Here is a 17,183-nt window from a genome sequence, read left to right as displayed (position 1 = left end):
CAACCGTCTGACGCGGTGGGTCTAGATAATGAATAAATATTGACGCTATTTTGATGCAGCTTGTTGACCAGTTTTAACAGGCTGTTCAGCCGCCTAGAGCTACATATTACAACCTGCCGCCGGAGAGTTACCAAAAGACTTTGCAGCGTCCCAACATTTGAATTTTAGGTTGAGTATCTTTTCTTGTTATCCTGTTATCCTTTGAAGAAAATATACAAAGTACCGGAGTAAAATTTCGTAGGAGAATTTATTGGTGCTTGTGGCATTAGTGTACCACGTACAGGAACACTGTGCTGAGAATGTAGCGTATAGTAAGGTAAGCACTTCCATATGTGTAAAACGACGCATTTAAAATATTTATTTTGGTTAAATATTTTAAACCATCAGAACTAGATAAGAGATCATATTTAAAGATGATGTTGTCCCTCACTAGTGTCTCTAGCGAAAGGATATTTAGTGTATCTGGGCTCGTCAGTATGGATAAACGTAATGAAATAGCTACGGAAAATGCGAATAACCCGCTTATGGTACACTGCACCGCCGTGTAACTTTCAGATACATTTACAAAACAGGCTATTTTCGTTGCCATAAATCTCTAACGACTTAATAGCTTGTTTCAGGAATAAATTCATCCAGAAGGTCGTTACAGCTTTACGAGATGAAGAATATTTCATTATTTGCTTGAAGGAAGAACGTTTTCAATAAACTTCATAATTATATCTTTCTTGCCTGCAGTTTAGGTTCCTTTATTATTTTTAGTTTAACAAGCGCATTTGCGCCCAACACATGGTTTAGTTGTTGTCACATAGATATTTATGCACATACCAAAGAGCAGTAATTCCTAAACTTTTTTGATATGCGACCTCCTTCCACACAAATATGATAGATCGCCTTCCACAAAAATCTGATATGTGCAAGGCCCTGCCTTATAAAAGAAAAAGGACTTACTGTAACTGGGAAGTAACTGAATTCCAAAGAAATGGTTAAATAACACTAATGCTTTTAAAGTGTTTTACATTTGATTCGTACCACACTAAAAGATCTGACGAAGGCTTTTGCACAGTGGAGAGCTGTAGTATGTAACATTAAATTATTTTACACTTTTCTGTTAACCTACAAGTTTTCATTGAAGAACTCACTGGATCGATCTTTCTTTGGAATTCGTTGTGGACGATCCGCTTGGTTTGCGTGTCGCATAATTTTGAAATCAGAAACCACAGAAGTTAAAGGTATCTCAAAATTACTTTCACGGAGAAATTTTTATCTTTATTTACTTCTTACGTGAGTGTAACAAGGAGCAGGTGATAAATTTGTTTCCGCTTTATTTAACATCATTGCAAACCGCCTTTAAGCTTCACCAGAAACTTACCGGTGACAAAGATAGATTTATTTTATGTAATTTAATGTCGCTGGAAGTTTCGATTAGCTGCTTGTTTTAATGTACATTTCACGAGGGTTCGAAAATTACTATCTCTTCCAAAAGATTCCGAATCCAGTTCTTATAACTAGACAGAGCACGGAAACAGTGTTTGACAGCTTTTCGAAATCCCTTGAAAACTTCCTTAATTATGTACTTGATATTTTCGTTCTGAAGAAAGATGAATTTCAACTAGGAAATCGGGAGGGGTAACGAAGCAGCCGGCCGCTGTGACCGAGCGGTTCTAAGCGATTCAGTCTGGAACCGCGCGATCGCTACGGTCGCATGTTCGAATCTTTCCTCGGGCATGTATGTGTGTGATGTCATTAGGTTAGTTAGGTTTACGTAGATTTAAGTTCTAGGGGACTGATGACCTCAGATTCTAAGTCCCATAGTGCTCAGATACATTTGAACCATTTTGAATTTATTGGTGCCTAAAGTTGTCACGATATTCTCGTGCACGTGGAATAATAGGTTGTACGTTCGTCACTTTTTCACGGAATTAAGCAATATAGGTATATGGCTGTTTCTGTATAAAAGTGATTTCTGCCAGAACAGTGAATAGCACTTCGGTAACAGGACACATTTTGGCTCGTCCTGGACGAAATTAAACGACTGTATCAAGGAAGCAGACAGCCGATTTACGTCATTCTCACTATTAAATATATTTCAATCAGGTTGGTTGCGTATTACGTGTTAGATTCAAATTTCAGCAAGAAAGACTGTGCTATAGATAGGAACGGAGACAGAACAGAATCTGACATCTCGTCAACAAGGAGATTTTGGAGATAGAGAAATAGTTTACTTCCATAATGATGGGAAGGAACAGATCATGGAGTTACGGACGACACATCTAGCAATTCTCTTGAATGAGTCATTAAAACTACGTCAGTTGTACGACCAAACTCAACACACTGAACTCCTTCATTCATTTACTGGAACTTTTCTCGATCTCACGACAGTTAATACAAGAATAAGGGGCGTTCAGTAAGGAATGCAACACATTTTTTTCTGAAAGCAGGTTGTTTTTATTCAGGATTCCAATACAACATATTATTCCTTACTCTTTTGGCTACAAAACACTGTTTTTCAATATAATCTCTGTTCAATGCCACGGCTTTATGCCACCTTACTGGGACGGACTATATGCCCACATTGTACCACTCTACAGATGGACGTCGAAACCAACTTCTTGCTGCATCAATAACCTCTCCAACATCTTCGTATTGCTTCCCGAGAGAGCAGCCTTCATTGCGCCAAACATATGGAATTATTCTGTTAGGTGGCGAAGAATCCAGCTGGTACAGACCTTGTAGTACCGTAACTGGCGAACTAGTGTGTCAGCACTAGCAACGGAGACATCCAGTAGACCACATTATGTGATCAAAAGTATCCGGACACCCCCAAAAACATACGTCTTTCATACTAGGTGCATTGTGCTGCCACCCACTGCCAGGTACTTATATCAGTGACCTCAGTAGTCGTTAGACATCGTGAGAGAGTAGAATGGGGTGCTCCGGTGAACTCACGGACTTCGAAAGTGGTCAGGTGATTGGGTGTCACTTGTTCCATTCGTGTGTACGCGAGATATTCACACTCCTAAACATATGTAGCTCGACTATTTCCGATGTGATAGTGAAGTGCAAACGTAAAGGGACATGTACAGCGCAAAAGCGTACAGGCCGACGTCGTCTCTTGACTGACAGGGACCGCCGACAGTTGAAGAGGGTCGTAATGTGTAATAGGCAGACATCTATCCAGATCATCACACAGGAATTCCAAACTGCATCAGGATCCACTGCAAGTACTACGACAGTTAGGCGGAAGGTGATAAAACTTGGATTTCATGGTAAATGCCAAACATCGCCTCGTTTAGTGGTGTTATGGTGTGGTCGTGTTTTTCATCTCATAGTGTAGCTTCTAGCCTATATGGATATCATTAGTGATGGAAGGCTAATTCATTTAGACAATAATGTGGAATTAAATAATCCGTGACAAACTTGAATCACAGGGGAACCACCTGAAAAGTTTAGAGGCACAACAAGAAAATTGAGCTCTAGATTCACAGACGGGAATATAAAACACTCACCCCTAATACAAGTTCAGTGTCTAAATCGTAGCATGCAACTGATTTACTGCTTACTGAGGGTTATTCGACCAACCGAGCGAGATTTTCCCAACACAGGTAGTGTTGTGGATTGGCAGGAGAGCCAACCCACGAATTTTAGAGGAAGCCGAAAGGCACGCGTTTAAGCTCACGCAGGCTGGCGTGAGATCTGGAACAGGACAAGGAATTTAGACTTCAGAAAAAAGGAGGTAACTGGTGGAATACTTAACTTTAATCCATTAATGTTGTACGTAGCTCTTGTCTGTACATTATTTACAATATCAATAGTAACTGATAATGGCGCCTTGCTAGGTCGTAGCAAATGACGTAGCTGAAGGTTATGCTAACTATCGTCTCGGCAAATGAGAGCGTATTTTGTCAGTGAACCATCGCTAGCAAAGTCGGTTGTACAACTGGGCCGAGTGCTAGGAAGTCTCTCTAGACCTGCCGTAAGGCGGCGCTCGGTCTGCAATCTCTGATAGTGGCGACACGCGGGTCCGACGTATACTAACGGACCGCGGCCGATTTAAAGGCTACCACCTAGCAAATGTGGTGTCTGGCGGTGACACCACAGGTGGTCGTTCTGATTTATCTCGCTCCTCGTATCACTTGTTACGGTCATTGTCGTATCCCGGCCTGGCGACTTTGAAAGCCCAGTTGGTTCTCTCTTTCCGGATTACTGACTGAACTCTTTTTATCTTTAATACTGTATCCAGTCGTCCGCTTCCTCGATGGTGTCTGTTCTGTTCTCACTCGACATTCGCTATTGACGGCTCCAATCCAGTCTCTCCGGCGTCATCAGGTTTCTCTCGCATCGTTCCCGAGATTAGGTCGAAATTCGGTCGCAATAACTGGACACAAAATATTAGCAGAGTACGATGAAATCAAAGGTAGTAAACTCCTGGAACAGCAGCAGATGCAACTTTAGCAGTAATTGGAACAGCAAGTTCCAGCAATAGCAGCAAGAATATGAGGAGCAAAATGAGTTGCTCCGTCAGAAAGTTCAGCTCCTGAAGGATCAACTGCAGATACAAGTACAGAGACTGGTTACCTACCCAACACAGTCGGTAGTCACTCCGCAGGAGGAGAGACGCGCACCTGCGTTTCTTCCATTTAATGATGCCAAAACCAATACTTCATCGCTTTTCACGTCACAGATGACAGTCTCGAACGGTCGCTCTTCATGTCATGGGCTTTCCTGGAGACGTTTTTTCTTATTTCAGGAGTCAGCTCCTCTCTCCAATCCAGTGGTTCTCAAATTCGAGCAAATGTGCACCTCACTTTCAAATTATTATTCTCAAATTATTATATGTGAAGGTTCAGGAATTCTCGAAACCGATGTGATGCAAAACTTTTTTTTGATGTGTGTATTGTGTACTTTGTTTCAAATGGCTCTGAGCACTATGGGACTTAACGTCTGAGGTCAACAGTCCCCTAGAACTTAGAACTACTTCGCGGTCGCGCGATCCCAGACTGAAGCGCTGAGAACCGCCGGGCCACCAGCGGCCGGCCTTTGGCACGGGTCGGGCGAGGTATGAGGCGCTTGTGTTACCGTAGCTATCTGGCAGCGGATGGTGCAGCGGAAAGCACACAGAACGGTGATGAGAGTGTCATTAAGTCGAGTCCCTATGCGCAAACTTTTTTTTATTTTCTGTTTTTACGTTACAGTGTAAACAAACCGAAATAATGCTCACGTTATTTTATTTATTAATATTTTCATATAAGGCTTGAAAAGGAAAGGGAAAGGAAAACTTGGGATTGCAAATTAATTTGAAGAAGGAGATCGTATGAAGAACGCTAGAACTTCGTACTAGACACTTTTATTAATTTGCAGTTTATGACTTACTCGTGCTGGTGTGATATTCATTGTAAAACCAGGGTAGCAATAATTTTCCCGGTCATCTTGAACGCGTTATAAACGTCGCATTTTTACAATTACGTGGCTATTTAAAATTTTATATAGAAAAACAAACATACGAATATTTTAAATTCATAAAAAGTTCTCTGTCATCGCTCAGTTTGGCACTAAACTACACATATTGCATCATTCCGCCAAATATAGGCGAGGATAGATGACGAGGTACAATGGAATGTATCTTGATGCAGTCTTGATCTCTTGGGATACGATTTCTTTTTCTCTCTCTAGGAGGTGAGAGCAATACTGAAGCTTTTTGATGAAATTATTTACCTGACGATATAAACAGATGTTGTATGGTTGCACTATCGGAGTGCATATGCGAGGAATTACTTTATTACTGCACGATGGCAGTCCCTTATGCTGAAAAGTCTCGTCGTATTAATATGATTTGTTTGCTCCGTCACAAGTCAATAATAGTAAAATTTGTACTGTGCGTAGGGCTTCATAATATCAGTCAAAAAAAATTTGTATAATGGTGTTGTCATTTTTCCTCATTTTGATTTGTATGTACTGCTGCATACCATCTGTCAAAAAAATTTTGTATTGTGGTGTTGTCAGTTCTCCGCATTTGTATGAAGTAATGACGACACTGGTATATTTTGCCGCGTATTCATCCACCGTTTTTGGAATCCTCGGTCCCAGATTTTCTTTTGTCTTTTCTTTTCATGCCTTTTATGGAAATGAATAAATACACTATACTGGCCATTATTTTGGTATATTTGCCGTGCAAGTAAGGAAAAACTTGAAAATAAAAAGGAATTTTCTGCACTCCACGGTCCTCTGATTAAGGTTTTGTACCCTTTCCACTGCTCCAACCGCTGCCTGGAAACTATTCTAACACGCATGGATCATAGCTCACCTCACCCACTCCAGAAATTTTATATTTACTAAACGCTTGACCATTTGGAGCTCCCACTTCTGTGGCTTTCATTTAAACCCAAGCCCTGAACATATCACAAATTTGGAAGAAATCGGTGATGATCCCCTACTAACGATTTATCCGTTTCGCTGTTGTCTTGTTGTAATAATGCACTGTTGGTACTTGGTCTCCTACGACTCAGTTTCTGTCCGGTTGAGATGTGGGGCTTTTCTTGTCTGCAGTTCCGTCTCCACTTTTTCGTTTCCTCGTTGGTGTCTTTTCTGTTCCCACTCGGCAGTTTTCTGCTGGCAGCTGCAAACCAGTCGGTCGTGACTCATCACGTTTCTGTCGAGTCGTTCCCGACATTCGTTCGAATCTGAATCACAAAAGTCATTACTCCTCACATTTCGTAAACGTTGATAAAATCTAAATTATGTACTTAGAATATCTTGCGTATCGTTACTACCCTTAACTTCCGAAACATTTATGTTCCTCTGACAGTAATCGTAAACCACATTAGAAAAAGCCACTCTCGTTTTCACTAATCATACAGTGCTGCACTTATAATTTCTTAACTCACGTATGGGAAATCTACATAAACAAGTACGCTGATGTGTATATTGAAGTTCTCACGGAATAGTGAATAATTCATGAGGTTTCTGGGCTTCTACTGGACTAAGATGACTTCATGCCACGATATATCGCTGGCAGCAATCTCCAGAGGAGTTTTCCACTCGAGATTGCTGGTGTACGTCGTTGGGCTTATACAAAAATTGGCGTGGTGGTGCATGCACACTGTTGTGCATGACAGCCGTCTGTCGAATACTGCTCTACCTGTGACGCGAAGGCGCTTTCGTAAAGGTGTTATTGCATGCACACCCTGTGTCGAATTACAGGTCGGCGCAGATAATATCTGATGGTCTAACTGATAAAATCAATCGTAACTGGGCCTCTCTGTAACGAAATCACCGACTCCTATGTCTCATACAGCTGGAAAGCGTCATCACGCTTAAAAACATCTTCCGACAACGTACTCCCACCGAAGCCATGTAACTGAAAACGAATATGTAGAAATACGTTTGCACTCTGATGTTCCGAGCCCAGTCGCGTCAGTATTTTAGCATTTCTCTTTCCCCTGCGTCTCTCATTTTGTTTCGTTCTTTCTTTCTTTAATGGCAAAAAGCGAAAATTCCTCGCACTTCTGCCCTCGACACTGGCCGCATGTGTGCCCAATCACAATCTACATCTACTTTGACATCTACACTCCACAAACAACCTTATAGTGCGCGGCACAGGACACTACTGCAACTGCCCACCTCGAATGTTGTGCGGGCGTGATGACTGTTAGTACGCCTCAGTTTGAGCTCAAATCTCTGATTTTAATGAGGAAGCTATACATTGGATCATTATTCAAGGAATGTAGTCTCTCGGAATTTTAATAGTAAATGTTTCCGTGGAACAAAACTTTTCTCGTGCATCTGCTGGCACTCAAATCGTCTGAGCATCTCCGTGACGCTTTCTTGCATACTAAACGAGCCTGTAACTATAAGCGCTGCTCTTCTTTGGATTTGCTCCATTTCTGCTATAAATACTGTCTAGTAAGGGTGACAAAGTACAATACTGGCCATTAAAATTGCTACACCATGAAGATGACTTGCTACAGACGCGAAATTTAACTGACAGGAAGAAGATGCTGTGACATGCAAATGATTAGCTTTTCAAAGCATTCACACAACGTTGGCGCCGGTGCGACACCTACAACGTGCTGACATGAGGAAAGTTTCCAACCGATTTCTCATACACAAACAACAGTTGACCGGCGTTACCTGGTGAAACGTTGTTGTGATGCCTCGTGTGAGGAGGAGAAATGCGTACTATCACGTTTCCGACTTTGATAAAGGTCGGGTTGTAGCCTATCGCGATTGCGGTTTATCGTATCGCGACATTGCTGGTCGCGTTGGTCGAGATCCAATGACTGTCAGCAGAATATGGAATCGGTGGGTTCAGGAGGGCAATACGGAACGCCGTGCAGGATCCCAACGGCCTCGTATCACTAGCAGTCGAGATGACAGGCATCTTATCCGCATGGCTGTAACGGATCGTGCAGCCACGTCTCGATCCCTGAGTCAACAGGTGGGGACGTTTGCAAGACAACAACCATCTGCACGAACAGATGGACGACGTTTGCAGCAGCATGGACTATCAGCTCGGAGACGATGGATGCGGTTACCCTTGACGCTGCATCACAGACAGGAGCATCTGCGATGGTGTACTCAACGTCGAACCTGGGCGCACGAATGGCAAAACGTCATTTTTTCGGATGAATCCAGGTTCTGTTTACAGCATCATGATGGTCGCATCCTTGTTTGACGACATTGCGGTGAACGCACATTCGAAGCGTGTATTCGTCACCGCCATACTGGCGTATCACCCGGCGTGATGGTATGGGGTGCCATTGGTTACACGTCTCGGTCACCTCTTGTTCGCACTGACGGCACTTTGAACAGTGGACGTTACATTTCAGATGTGTTACGACCCGTGACTACCCTTCATTCGATCCCTGCGAAACTCTACATTTCAGCAGGATAATGGACGACCGCATGTTGCAGGTCCTGTACGGGCCTTTCTGGATATAGAAAATGTTCGACTGCTGCCCTGGCCAGCACATTCTCCAGATCTCTTACCAATTGAAAACGTCTGGTCTATGTTGGCCGAGCAACTGGCTCGTCACAATACGCCAGTCACTAATTTTGATGAACTGTGGTATCGTGTTGAAGCTGCATGGGCAGCTGTACCTGTACACGCCATCCAAGCTCTGTTTGACTCAGTGCTCAGACGTATCAAGGCCGTTATTGTTCTGGGTACTGATTTCTCAGGATCTATGCACCCAAATTGCGTGAAAATGTAATCACATGTCAGTTCTAGTATAATATATTTGTCCAGTGAATACCCGTTTATCATCTGCATTTCTTCTTGGTGTGGCAATTTTAATGGCCAGTAGTGCAATAAGCAATACCCAAGTGGCGGTCGAACGAAGTTTTCGTAAGCCTCTTCCTTCGTGGGTGGACTACACTTCCTGGAGGAAAAAGAAGGAAGGTTATTGTCTAACGTCCCGTCGACATCACGGTCGTTACAGACAGAGCACAGGCTCGGACTGTTTTCAAGGATGGGGAAGGAAGTCGGCCCTACCCTTTCCAATGAATCATCCCGACGTTAGCCTGGGTCGATTTTGGGGAAGTCGCGGTAAACCTAAATGTGAATTCCCGGTGGCGGATTTGAACTGTGGTACTCCCGAACGTGAGTCCAGTGAACATTTCCTGAGGACTGTTCCAACGTGTCTCTGACAGGTATCTTCTTTTTGTACAATTAGTTTCGTTGCTCTCTCCCCTTTAAATCGTCCCGAACGAATTCTCTCTGACATTTAATGAATGTGACCGCTTCGGCGATCGTTGAGCCATTCGATAACAGGTATGGTGTACAGGCGGCCGTGCACAGGAGAAGGTGAAGGAAGAGAGCAGACCTGGTGGCGGCGCTGCTCGGCCTCGGCCTGCTTCTCGTCGAGCAGCTGGTGGGTGAGGGGCAGCTGCTGGTCCTCGAGGCGCTTGAGGCGGCGCGGCGGGTGCCGCCGGATCAGGCTCTCCGTCGTCACCGGCACTTCGAACGCCAGCGGCTGCGCTGCGCACACACACACACCATGCTCTCCTTAAGTCTTCTCTGGCTTACAATAATGTTGACGGGTACTTAATGTTTATTTACTTATTTATACATTTATTCCACCCGACAAGATGAGGGCCTTCAGGCTCTTTCTTACATCTAACAAGACAGCTATAGTGAGTCTACGTTACAGTTTATCAAATGCACGAGCAATATAATAATAAAATAATAATAATAATAGTGACAATGTATAGTAATGAATGTGTGATATTTCAGAATTGCAATTTTTATCAATAGCAACGCATTTTCCACAACGCGTACTACCAACGGGGAGGCGGGGACTTTCTGCCCACCACAAAAAATAAAAAAATAAACAAATTTCCCTAATTGTTGTTAACTTGTATTAACAACATCCTTTTTAAATAGTAACTGATGAATAAGTAGGATCCAGAGCCTGAAAAGGCCTTTTATCATAATTTTAGAAATACCGACATATGTTCTGTAATGTGTTCACAGAGAGGAGGGGTACTTGACGACCACCACAAAAAATTTAACAAGAATACAGATTTCGTTAAATGTCGCTCAGTTTTATTCGTAACATACTTTCTGTAAAGTTTGGAAGGTAGGAGACGAGGTACTGGCAGAAGTGAAGCTGTGAGTACCGGGCGTGAGTCGTGCTTCGGTAGCTCAGATGGTAGAGCACTTGCCCGCGAAAGGCAAAGGTCCCGAGTTCGAGTCTCGGTCGGGCACACAGTTTTAATCTGCCAGGAAGTTTCATATCAGCGCACACTCCGCTGCAGAGTGAAAATCTCATTCTGGATATATATAGACGTGTACGAAGGACCCTTAATCTGAAATAATGAAAAAGTCATTTGTTGCAAAAAGTCACATTCACTACGAAGACTTAAGATTTTGGGTTACGTTATAATGAAAAAGCCAAAACAGTTACGGAATCTGGTAAAGTAAATCATTAAAAACTATAAATATTTTTTAAACATTTTAAAATATAAATTACATAACTACTTTACAACATATTCAGGAGCTGGGCATAAACTACCCTCCCACTCGCTTCGTCTTGCGAGGATTAAGTAATTTCCTCATTGCGTTTTTGTCGAACGTGAGTAATGACGTTAACAGAAATGTCAGTTAACAGCACAGAAGGATTAAAAATGGGCCAAAAAATTGACTGGTCGGAGTAAGTGCAAGAAATAATATGGTAAATTAGCAGATGAAATGCAAGGCAGGAAATGGAACGTACTGGTTCCCTGTTGAGCAGAAATAAACCAACTGTGTTATGCCGAGAGACAGAGTGGTTTTGGATAAGACGCGGGTTACTAGCTAGTTGTTCCGCAGATATATAGCCGAAATGGAGAAGAAGATGAATAAAGATTTAGCTTTTAGATTCCTCTGCTGAGCCAACCTTGTTATCTCAGAGTAGCAACTTACACCCTCAATTATTTGCTGGATGTATAATTGCCTATGTCTTCCTCTACAGTTCTCCCCACCCCCTTTAAACCTCTCTCTGGAGAGGAAAGTAGTGATTAAGAAATCGATGAAGTGAACAGAGCATGTGAAAATCACGCTGCCTCTCCGATCACATCCAACCTCAATGAGTAAGGAAGTACTAATGCACTTGTACAACTATGTTCACTCATACCTTATCCAAGTATTCATAGTTAGCTCGAGTTATTTGAAGTTTTCACTTTTTGTGGCGTGTTGAACTATATCACGGCAGTAAAGATTTGGTAGCATTAAATACTGGACTGATTTTGGTAGCCTGAGGTGGGGATATTTTTCTACATTTTTGGTGTGCATGTACGCAGGAGAGAGATTTTCTACGTGCTGCAAAAGTTTGTTCTTCCCAGATCAGATTTTCAGAGAAGATCATGACGAAGTCTATTACTATGTCCAGAATGAGAAGGTAGAAGATGACGCACTGGCGAAAGTAAAGCTGTGAGGACAGATCGTGACTCGTGCTTCGGTTTCCCAGTCGGTAGAGTTCTTCTCCATGAAAGGCACAGGTCTTGGCTCCGTGACCGGGTCCAACACACAGTTTTAATCTGCCAGAAAGTTTCTTTTATTGTGTACTGAAGCGGTAATTGGATACCATTCAGAAACATTGGAAGAACTGTTTCACGGAAATATACGCCGAACAGCTTTCAGTGTTACATGAGTACGACCAGTGACTTCTTAGGGTTTTGTTTAAGAATAACATGACACAATTTCAGAGACTCTTCTGGTCTCATACAGATAGCCATCTTGGCACAACGGTTGCACAACTCCACAGCACGCCTTCCCCTCGACCCAAATTCTCACTGCCTCCCTAGTCTACTTTAAATTCCCCCTTACACACTTTTTGTGTCCACCGTGATACTGAATACAGGTCGTCATTCAAACGTGATCCGACAGCGGGTATGTTCGTAGGGTTGGTACTGGCTTACAATTGGACATCATCAGCATGTAAGTGGTAGTTACAAGAATGAAGCACGCATGAAATATCATTGAAATACAGAGAGAAATGCAATGGAGCATGGACTGGACGGTGGCGGATTCCAGAGAGCATTTGTTTTCGTGCTGACCTTGGCCCACAGATCACTCGTAGAGGTTTTTTTTTTTTTTTTTTTTAGGCTGCTGTCGAACAGCAGCACTGCATTATTTGTGGAAGACAACTGTTTCATTTTAATAAGTAATATATCGAAGTCAACAGTATCAAAAGCCTTCCTGAAGTCAAGCAATATAGAAATGGACGCTTCACGTCTGTCCATCACTTTATTGACGTCGTGAGTCACTTTGATTAACGTAGGTGCTGCGTAATGATGATTTCGGAGGCTTGATGGATATCTACCGTGGGAGTTTTTTTTAAGGTAATGCGTTAGCTGCTGAACAATTTATTCCAGTGGAAGGTAAATCCAATATTGCACTGACTGATTGTTCCGTCGGTTCCTGGTAGAACATTTTATACGTTATGAATGAAAACATGCACCACACTGGTGTAGTATTCTACAATATTTACTATTTATTTCAGTTGCCTTTGTACCTGATGGCGTAACAGCCGAAAACCGGTTTGCGAAATAAATAGTAAATATTGTAGAATTGTGGGTGTTATCATTCATAACGTAAATCTAATATTCTTTTCCTCTTCCTGTCGAACGCTTAATCGACAGCACGTGGTTTTTATTTGAAGTTTCTTTTCATGGAACTTAATATCTATATTTCCTTTCGAATTTTTCTAACTACGTACATCATATGAAGTCCTGGCTGAATCGACATCTTTTCAGATAGTGCAAAGCGTAAGACATTGGCCATGGCTCGTGATCTGCTTTAAATTTATAGCCCAGCTTCTCTCATAACGTTTCCATTGCAACAGAATTTAATTTACATCGCCAATCACGTTAACAGCAATGTGTGTGAAAAACGCTGACTTGATGCAAGTGTGCGAAGAAGAACCAGCATTCGACCATAGGATGATACGATTGTCGGATTCTGTTAAGCATAGTTTTATTAGGACGCACAGATCGTGTCGTTTTGCAAACGTGCATAGCTGATTCCCCCTAATTTTCCGTACTTTCTCCCCGCTATGAAAAGATTGTTTATCGTTCGATTTACAGAAGATATGAGAACTGTATGCTCAACTGTATTATGCTCCTAATTGCATTTTTCGATAGTTTGTCCACATTAATTACATTTAGTGCTAATTTGAGGCGCAACTCAAATTACTTCTGATACTTTTTTCTTCTTCCTACTCGATCCACAACAAATTTACGTTTAATTCTACCATAGTTTCTACCTCAAACGGATTTCACAGCACGTTTGAGTCAGAGTTTATTATTGCTGTGTTTTTGTTTACTACTGCTTCGTACACTTTTAAGAATATTTTGTATCTGTTAGTCTCTACAACTGCATATGTTTCTACTGCAAATATGGAAGATTCTTTTGGTGTTTAACTTTCTTTTCTTAGTTTTTGGACAGCAGAACGCGTATGCATGACTTCCCCTATTTATTTTTCATCCGCCATTCTAAATTTGAGTATAACTCTACCGCTTTTCTTGCAGGTTAATTCGTGGCTAGTTACGTCGGTTGAATCCTGCAAATCGCGATGTTTTATCTGCAAGGTCTACAACACATCATACACCCGAGCGTTGGGGTTGCCCGCTTGCCAGGCACCCACTTCTCACCGGAGATTTCCTGGTGTTACACTTTGCGGTTCCTGCTACACCGCCAGAGGTCGCTGGTCGTGGGGAACCTACTTTATTTCGCGAGCCACGTGGACGAAACATATCTCATTATATCCTACCGCTGGACGGTATTTATGGCGGTGCACGGCCATCCATCAGCAGGTCACTCCAGTTGGGAGCTCTACGCTGATAGCGCTGTCTCAGCCACCTGCGACGCTGCCACGCCGCCGACAGCCTGTTTTCGTGGTTGTGGATGTTTTAAAGTCTTGCTTAAACTATTTCTGAAGTACATTGACTGTAGACTGTTCCAAGGGAACTTTAACTACATACATAGACGAAAGAACTTAATTTTTGTTTGCTAGATTTTAAAAGTGTACCAAGACGGAAGAACTTAAACTTTTAGTTGAATTTTGCTTCGAGACGGTCTCAGCGAGACTCAGCACTTTCATTTCCGTAGCAAATCTTTTTTTCTAAAGTGCGGCCTTTATCCGGTGACTTTCAACTTGAAAATCTTGTACCTCCATTATTATTCGTCGGAGTAGAAGAACAGTGTTTCATACTTTCTTTGTAAATAAACCTTTTGGAGAATCTGTGACTTTTTTGTGCCGCCTTCTGCGAATTTTCCCAATGCTTTGATTGGTAGAGTAGCAGACAAAGGAACAATTGAAAGCTATAACTATGAGGTATCTAATTTTGGAAATGTTCCCAGCATTGGTATCTCTTGTAGGTAAGTGGTTTGTGAAACCAAATACAACTTTTTCAAAGTCGGCGTTTAGTCTCTACCATCTATTTTAAGAAAAAAAGCCTTGTTTCTTCTGCAGATGAGTGGAAAAAAAATTGGAAATTTGTGGTAAGGTCTTATGGGACCAAACTGCTTAGGTCATCGGTCCCTAAGCTTACACACTATTTAATCTAACTTAAACTAAATTGCGCTAAGGACAACACACACACCCATGCCCAAGAGAGGACTCGAACCACCGACGGGGGGAGCCGCGCGGACCTTGACAAGACGCCTAGACCGCGCGGCTACCCCGCGCGGCAGATGAGTAGAGATCTTATTTGTCTCCTGGAGAAGAACATTTGTAAAGCTAGAAAGATTATGCTGGTAGGATGGTGGTACATTGTTGTTTCTTATTCTAGAATTAACACACAGGTGATTACCTGTTCTAATGGACTTATGGTATTTTTGTTATTTGAGATATCTACCATACCTACGACAATTACGACATTTGTGCATTTTCTCTTGCCTTACATATGTGGACGTTGTCTGTCTGAGGCTTCCGTGACACTCCTATATCCGAGAGATGTTGTTTCACCTTCACCTTCCATTTCACCTGATAAATTTGGTAGCTAGTTCAGGTAAAACAACTTGGGTGATCTCCACTTTTTGTTAATCTACAGTTTTCACTGTTGCAGAAAGCTGCATCATGATTGGCACGCTGCAATGATATATTGAACAGATAGATGCTGTCAGCTCGGATTGCTTCATGAGTGGCTATCTTAATTCTAGCTGCTGAGACTGAGGTCAGAAGGACCTTGCTTTGTTGTAAGCGATGTGGTAGCTGCGATGGCAAACTCGTTAAGATTACTTGAATCTTAGCCACATTACCAATAGGGACTAGTGACAGTACATCGACATTGGCTGTGCACCAAGTGATGTCCACAGCTATGTTAATTACTAAATAAGTTTCAAAGCAGTCTGTTATAACCGTCTTTCATGTTATGAGTCAATGTGCGCGATGCGGACCACTCATATGATTCAAAGACTTTATAGTCATGCTTTCGTCTGCTAGGAAAGTCTAATTTTTTGATGAGTAGAGAGAAGCATGTCTTTCTGTAGCACTTCGAGAGCAATGCTTTGTGAACAATTCAGGTTGCTAGTCAGAGTAGCGTGTGCCTGGACAAAGAACTAGTCTTCCAAGACGCTTGGTCTGCGCAGGATGCAGTTGACAACATACTGCCTGCTGACGATTCGTGAAATTCAGAATTTTATCTTGTGAATTACCTGAGATGGGTGTTACTAGGATTATTGGTAAGATCGTTGCTCGCTTGCACTGCATTGGCGTCATTCCATTCCATGCTCCTGTTCAGGTCTTTTTTTCAGACGGCGTCTCTGAATACATGGAGGATCAATATATATTTTTCCGTGTTTCATCCAAGGATATAGGGACTCTTTCACGGTAATTTTCTACACTCCAAATGATATTACGGGGATTGTAAGGCATATGGTGCTATTTTTTTGCTTTTTGTGAAACTTTTCCATTGAACACAACGTGACCAATAAGAGGATATTTGTACCCGCTGTTCATTAATTTTCGTTCGCTGTCTAAATACTAATTGAAGTTAATTTAAAATTTTCCTCCTGAAGTTATTATTTCAATTATAAGGATTTTCATGCTCGTTGACACATGTGCTCATGCATCCTTTGCTCATACTAATAGCAGGTGAGAGCACAACGAACTTAAAACAAAATTACTTTCAGCGGACATAGGATTTTTCTTTAATACACAATTTTCCATTAAACATATTAAGTTCGAATAGTAGAGAAATTCGAGACACCAGCTGCAGTAGTGAATACATCGAGAAACTGCATTTCAGTGAATGATTTTCTTGCCGTTAGGCATTAAGACAAGCAGGATGCAGTTTCATCATCACTTCACGCGTGTTACTGACAAGAAGAGATGATTTACACTCAGAAGTTGTATTAGGGTGCTGAAAATCTTGGCTGCAATATTTTCAAGGTTTTAATGCCTGAGTCATAACTTGCTATGTTCTCAGGTTGAATTACAACAGGCAGTGGTGGCTTTCACGTGTTCGCGATGAAAAATAGATGTAAGTCACACAAACGTAAGTATTGTCCCAATAATATCAGGAAAAAGTGATTATTCGGGTAAAATCCCGGGAAAACGAAGCGCATGTAAAGAAACGAAATTACCATATGTATGCGAATAAGTACAACTTCAGGCAAACAAGATTTTGACAAACTGCCTATTGGCTTCTGTCTCGGGTTCTTCGGCCGACGTTCATCTAATGATTTTTCTGACGTTTCGCCA

The 17,183-nt window shown here is 42.0% G+C and overlaps 1 protein-coding gene across 1 annotated transcript in view; it reads right to left on the bottom strand.

Annotated features, from left to right (window-relative positions):
- Positions 1–17,183, bottom strand: part of LOC126249073 (uncharacterized) — a 215,600-nt gene that overhangs the window by 35,777 nt on the left and 162,640 nt on the right. The window contains exon 3 of the mRNA XM_049950725.1: positions 9,822–9,976. Within this exon, the coding sequence (XP_049806682.1) occupies positions 9,822–9,976 (155 nt within the window). The remainder of the gene's footprint in view (positions 1–9,821; positions 9,977–17,183) is intronic.

The sequence above is a fragment of the Schistocerca nitens genome, chromosome 3 (genome assembly GCF_023898315.1).
Source record: "Schistocerca nitens isolate TAMUIC-IGC-003100 chromosome 3, iqSchNite1.1, whole genome shotgun sequence".
Classification (NCBI taxonomy): Eukaryota; Metazoa; Arthropoda; class Insecta; order Orthoptera; family Acrididae; genus Schistocerca; species Schistocerca nitens.
The sequence above is the reverse complement of the archived record's forward strand: the minus strand, read 5'-3'. Positions and strand labels throughout refer to the sequence as shown.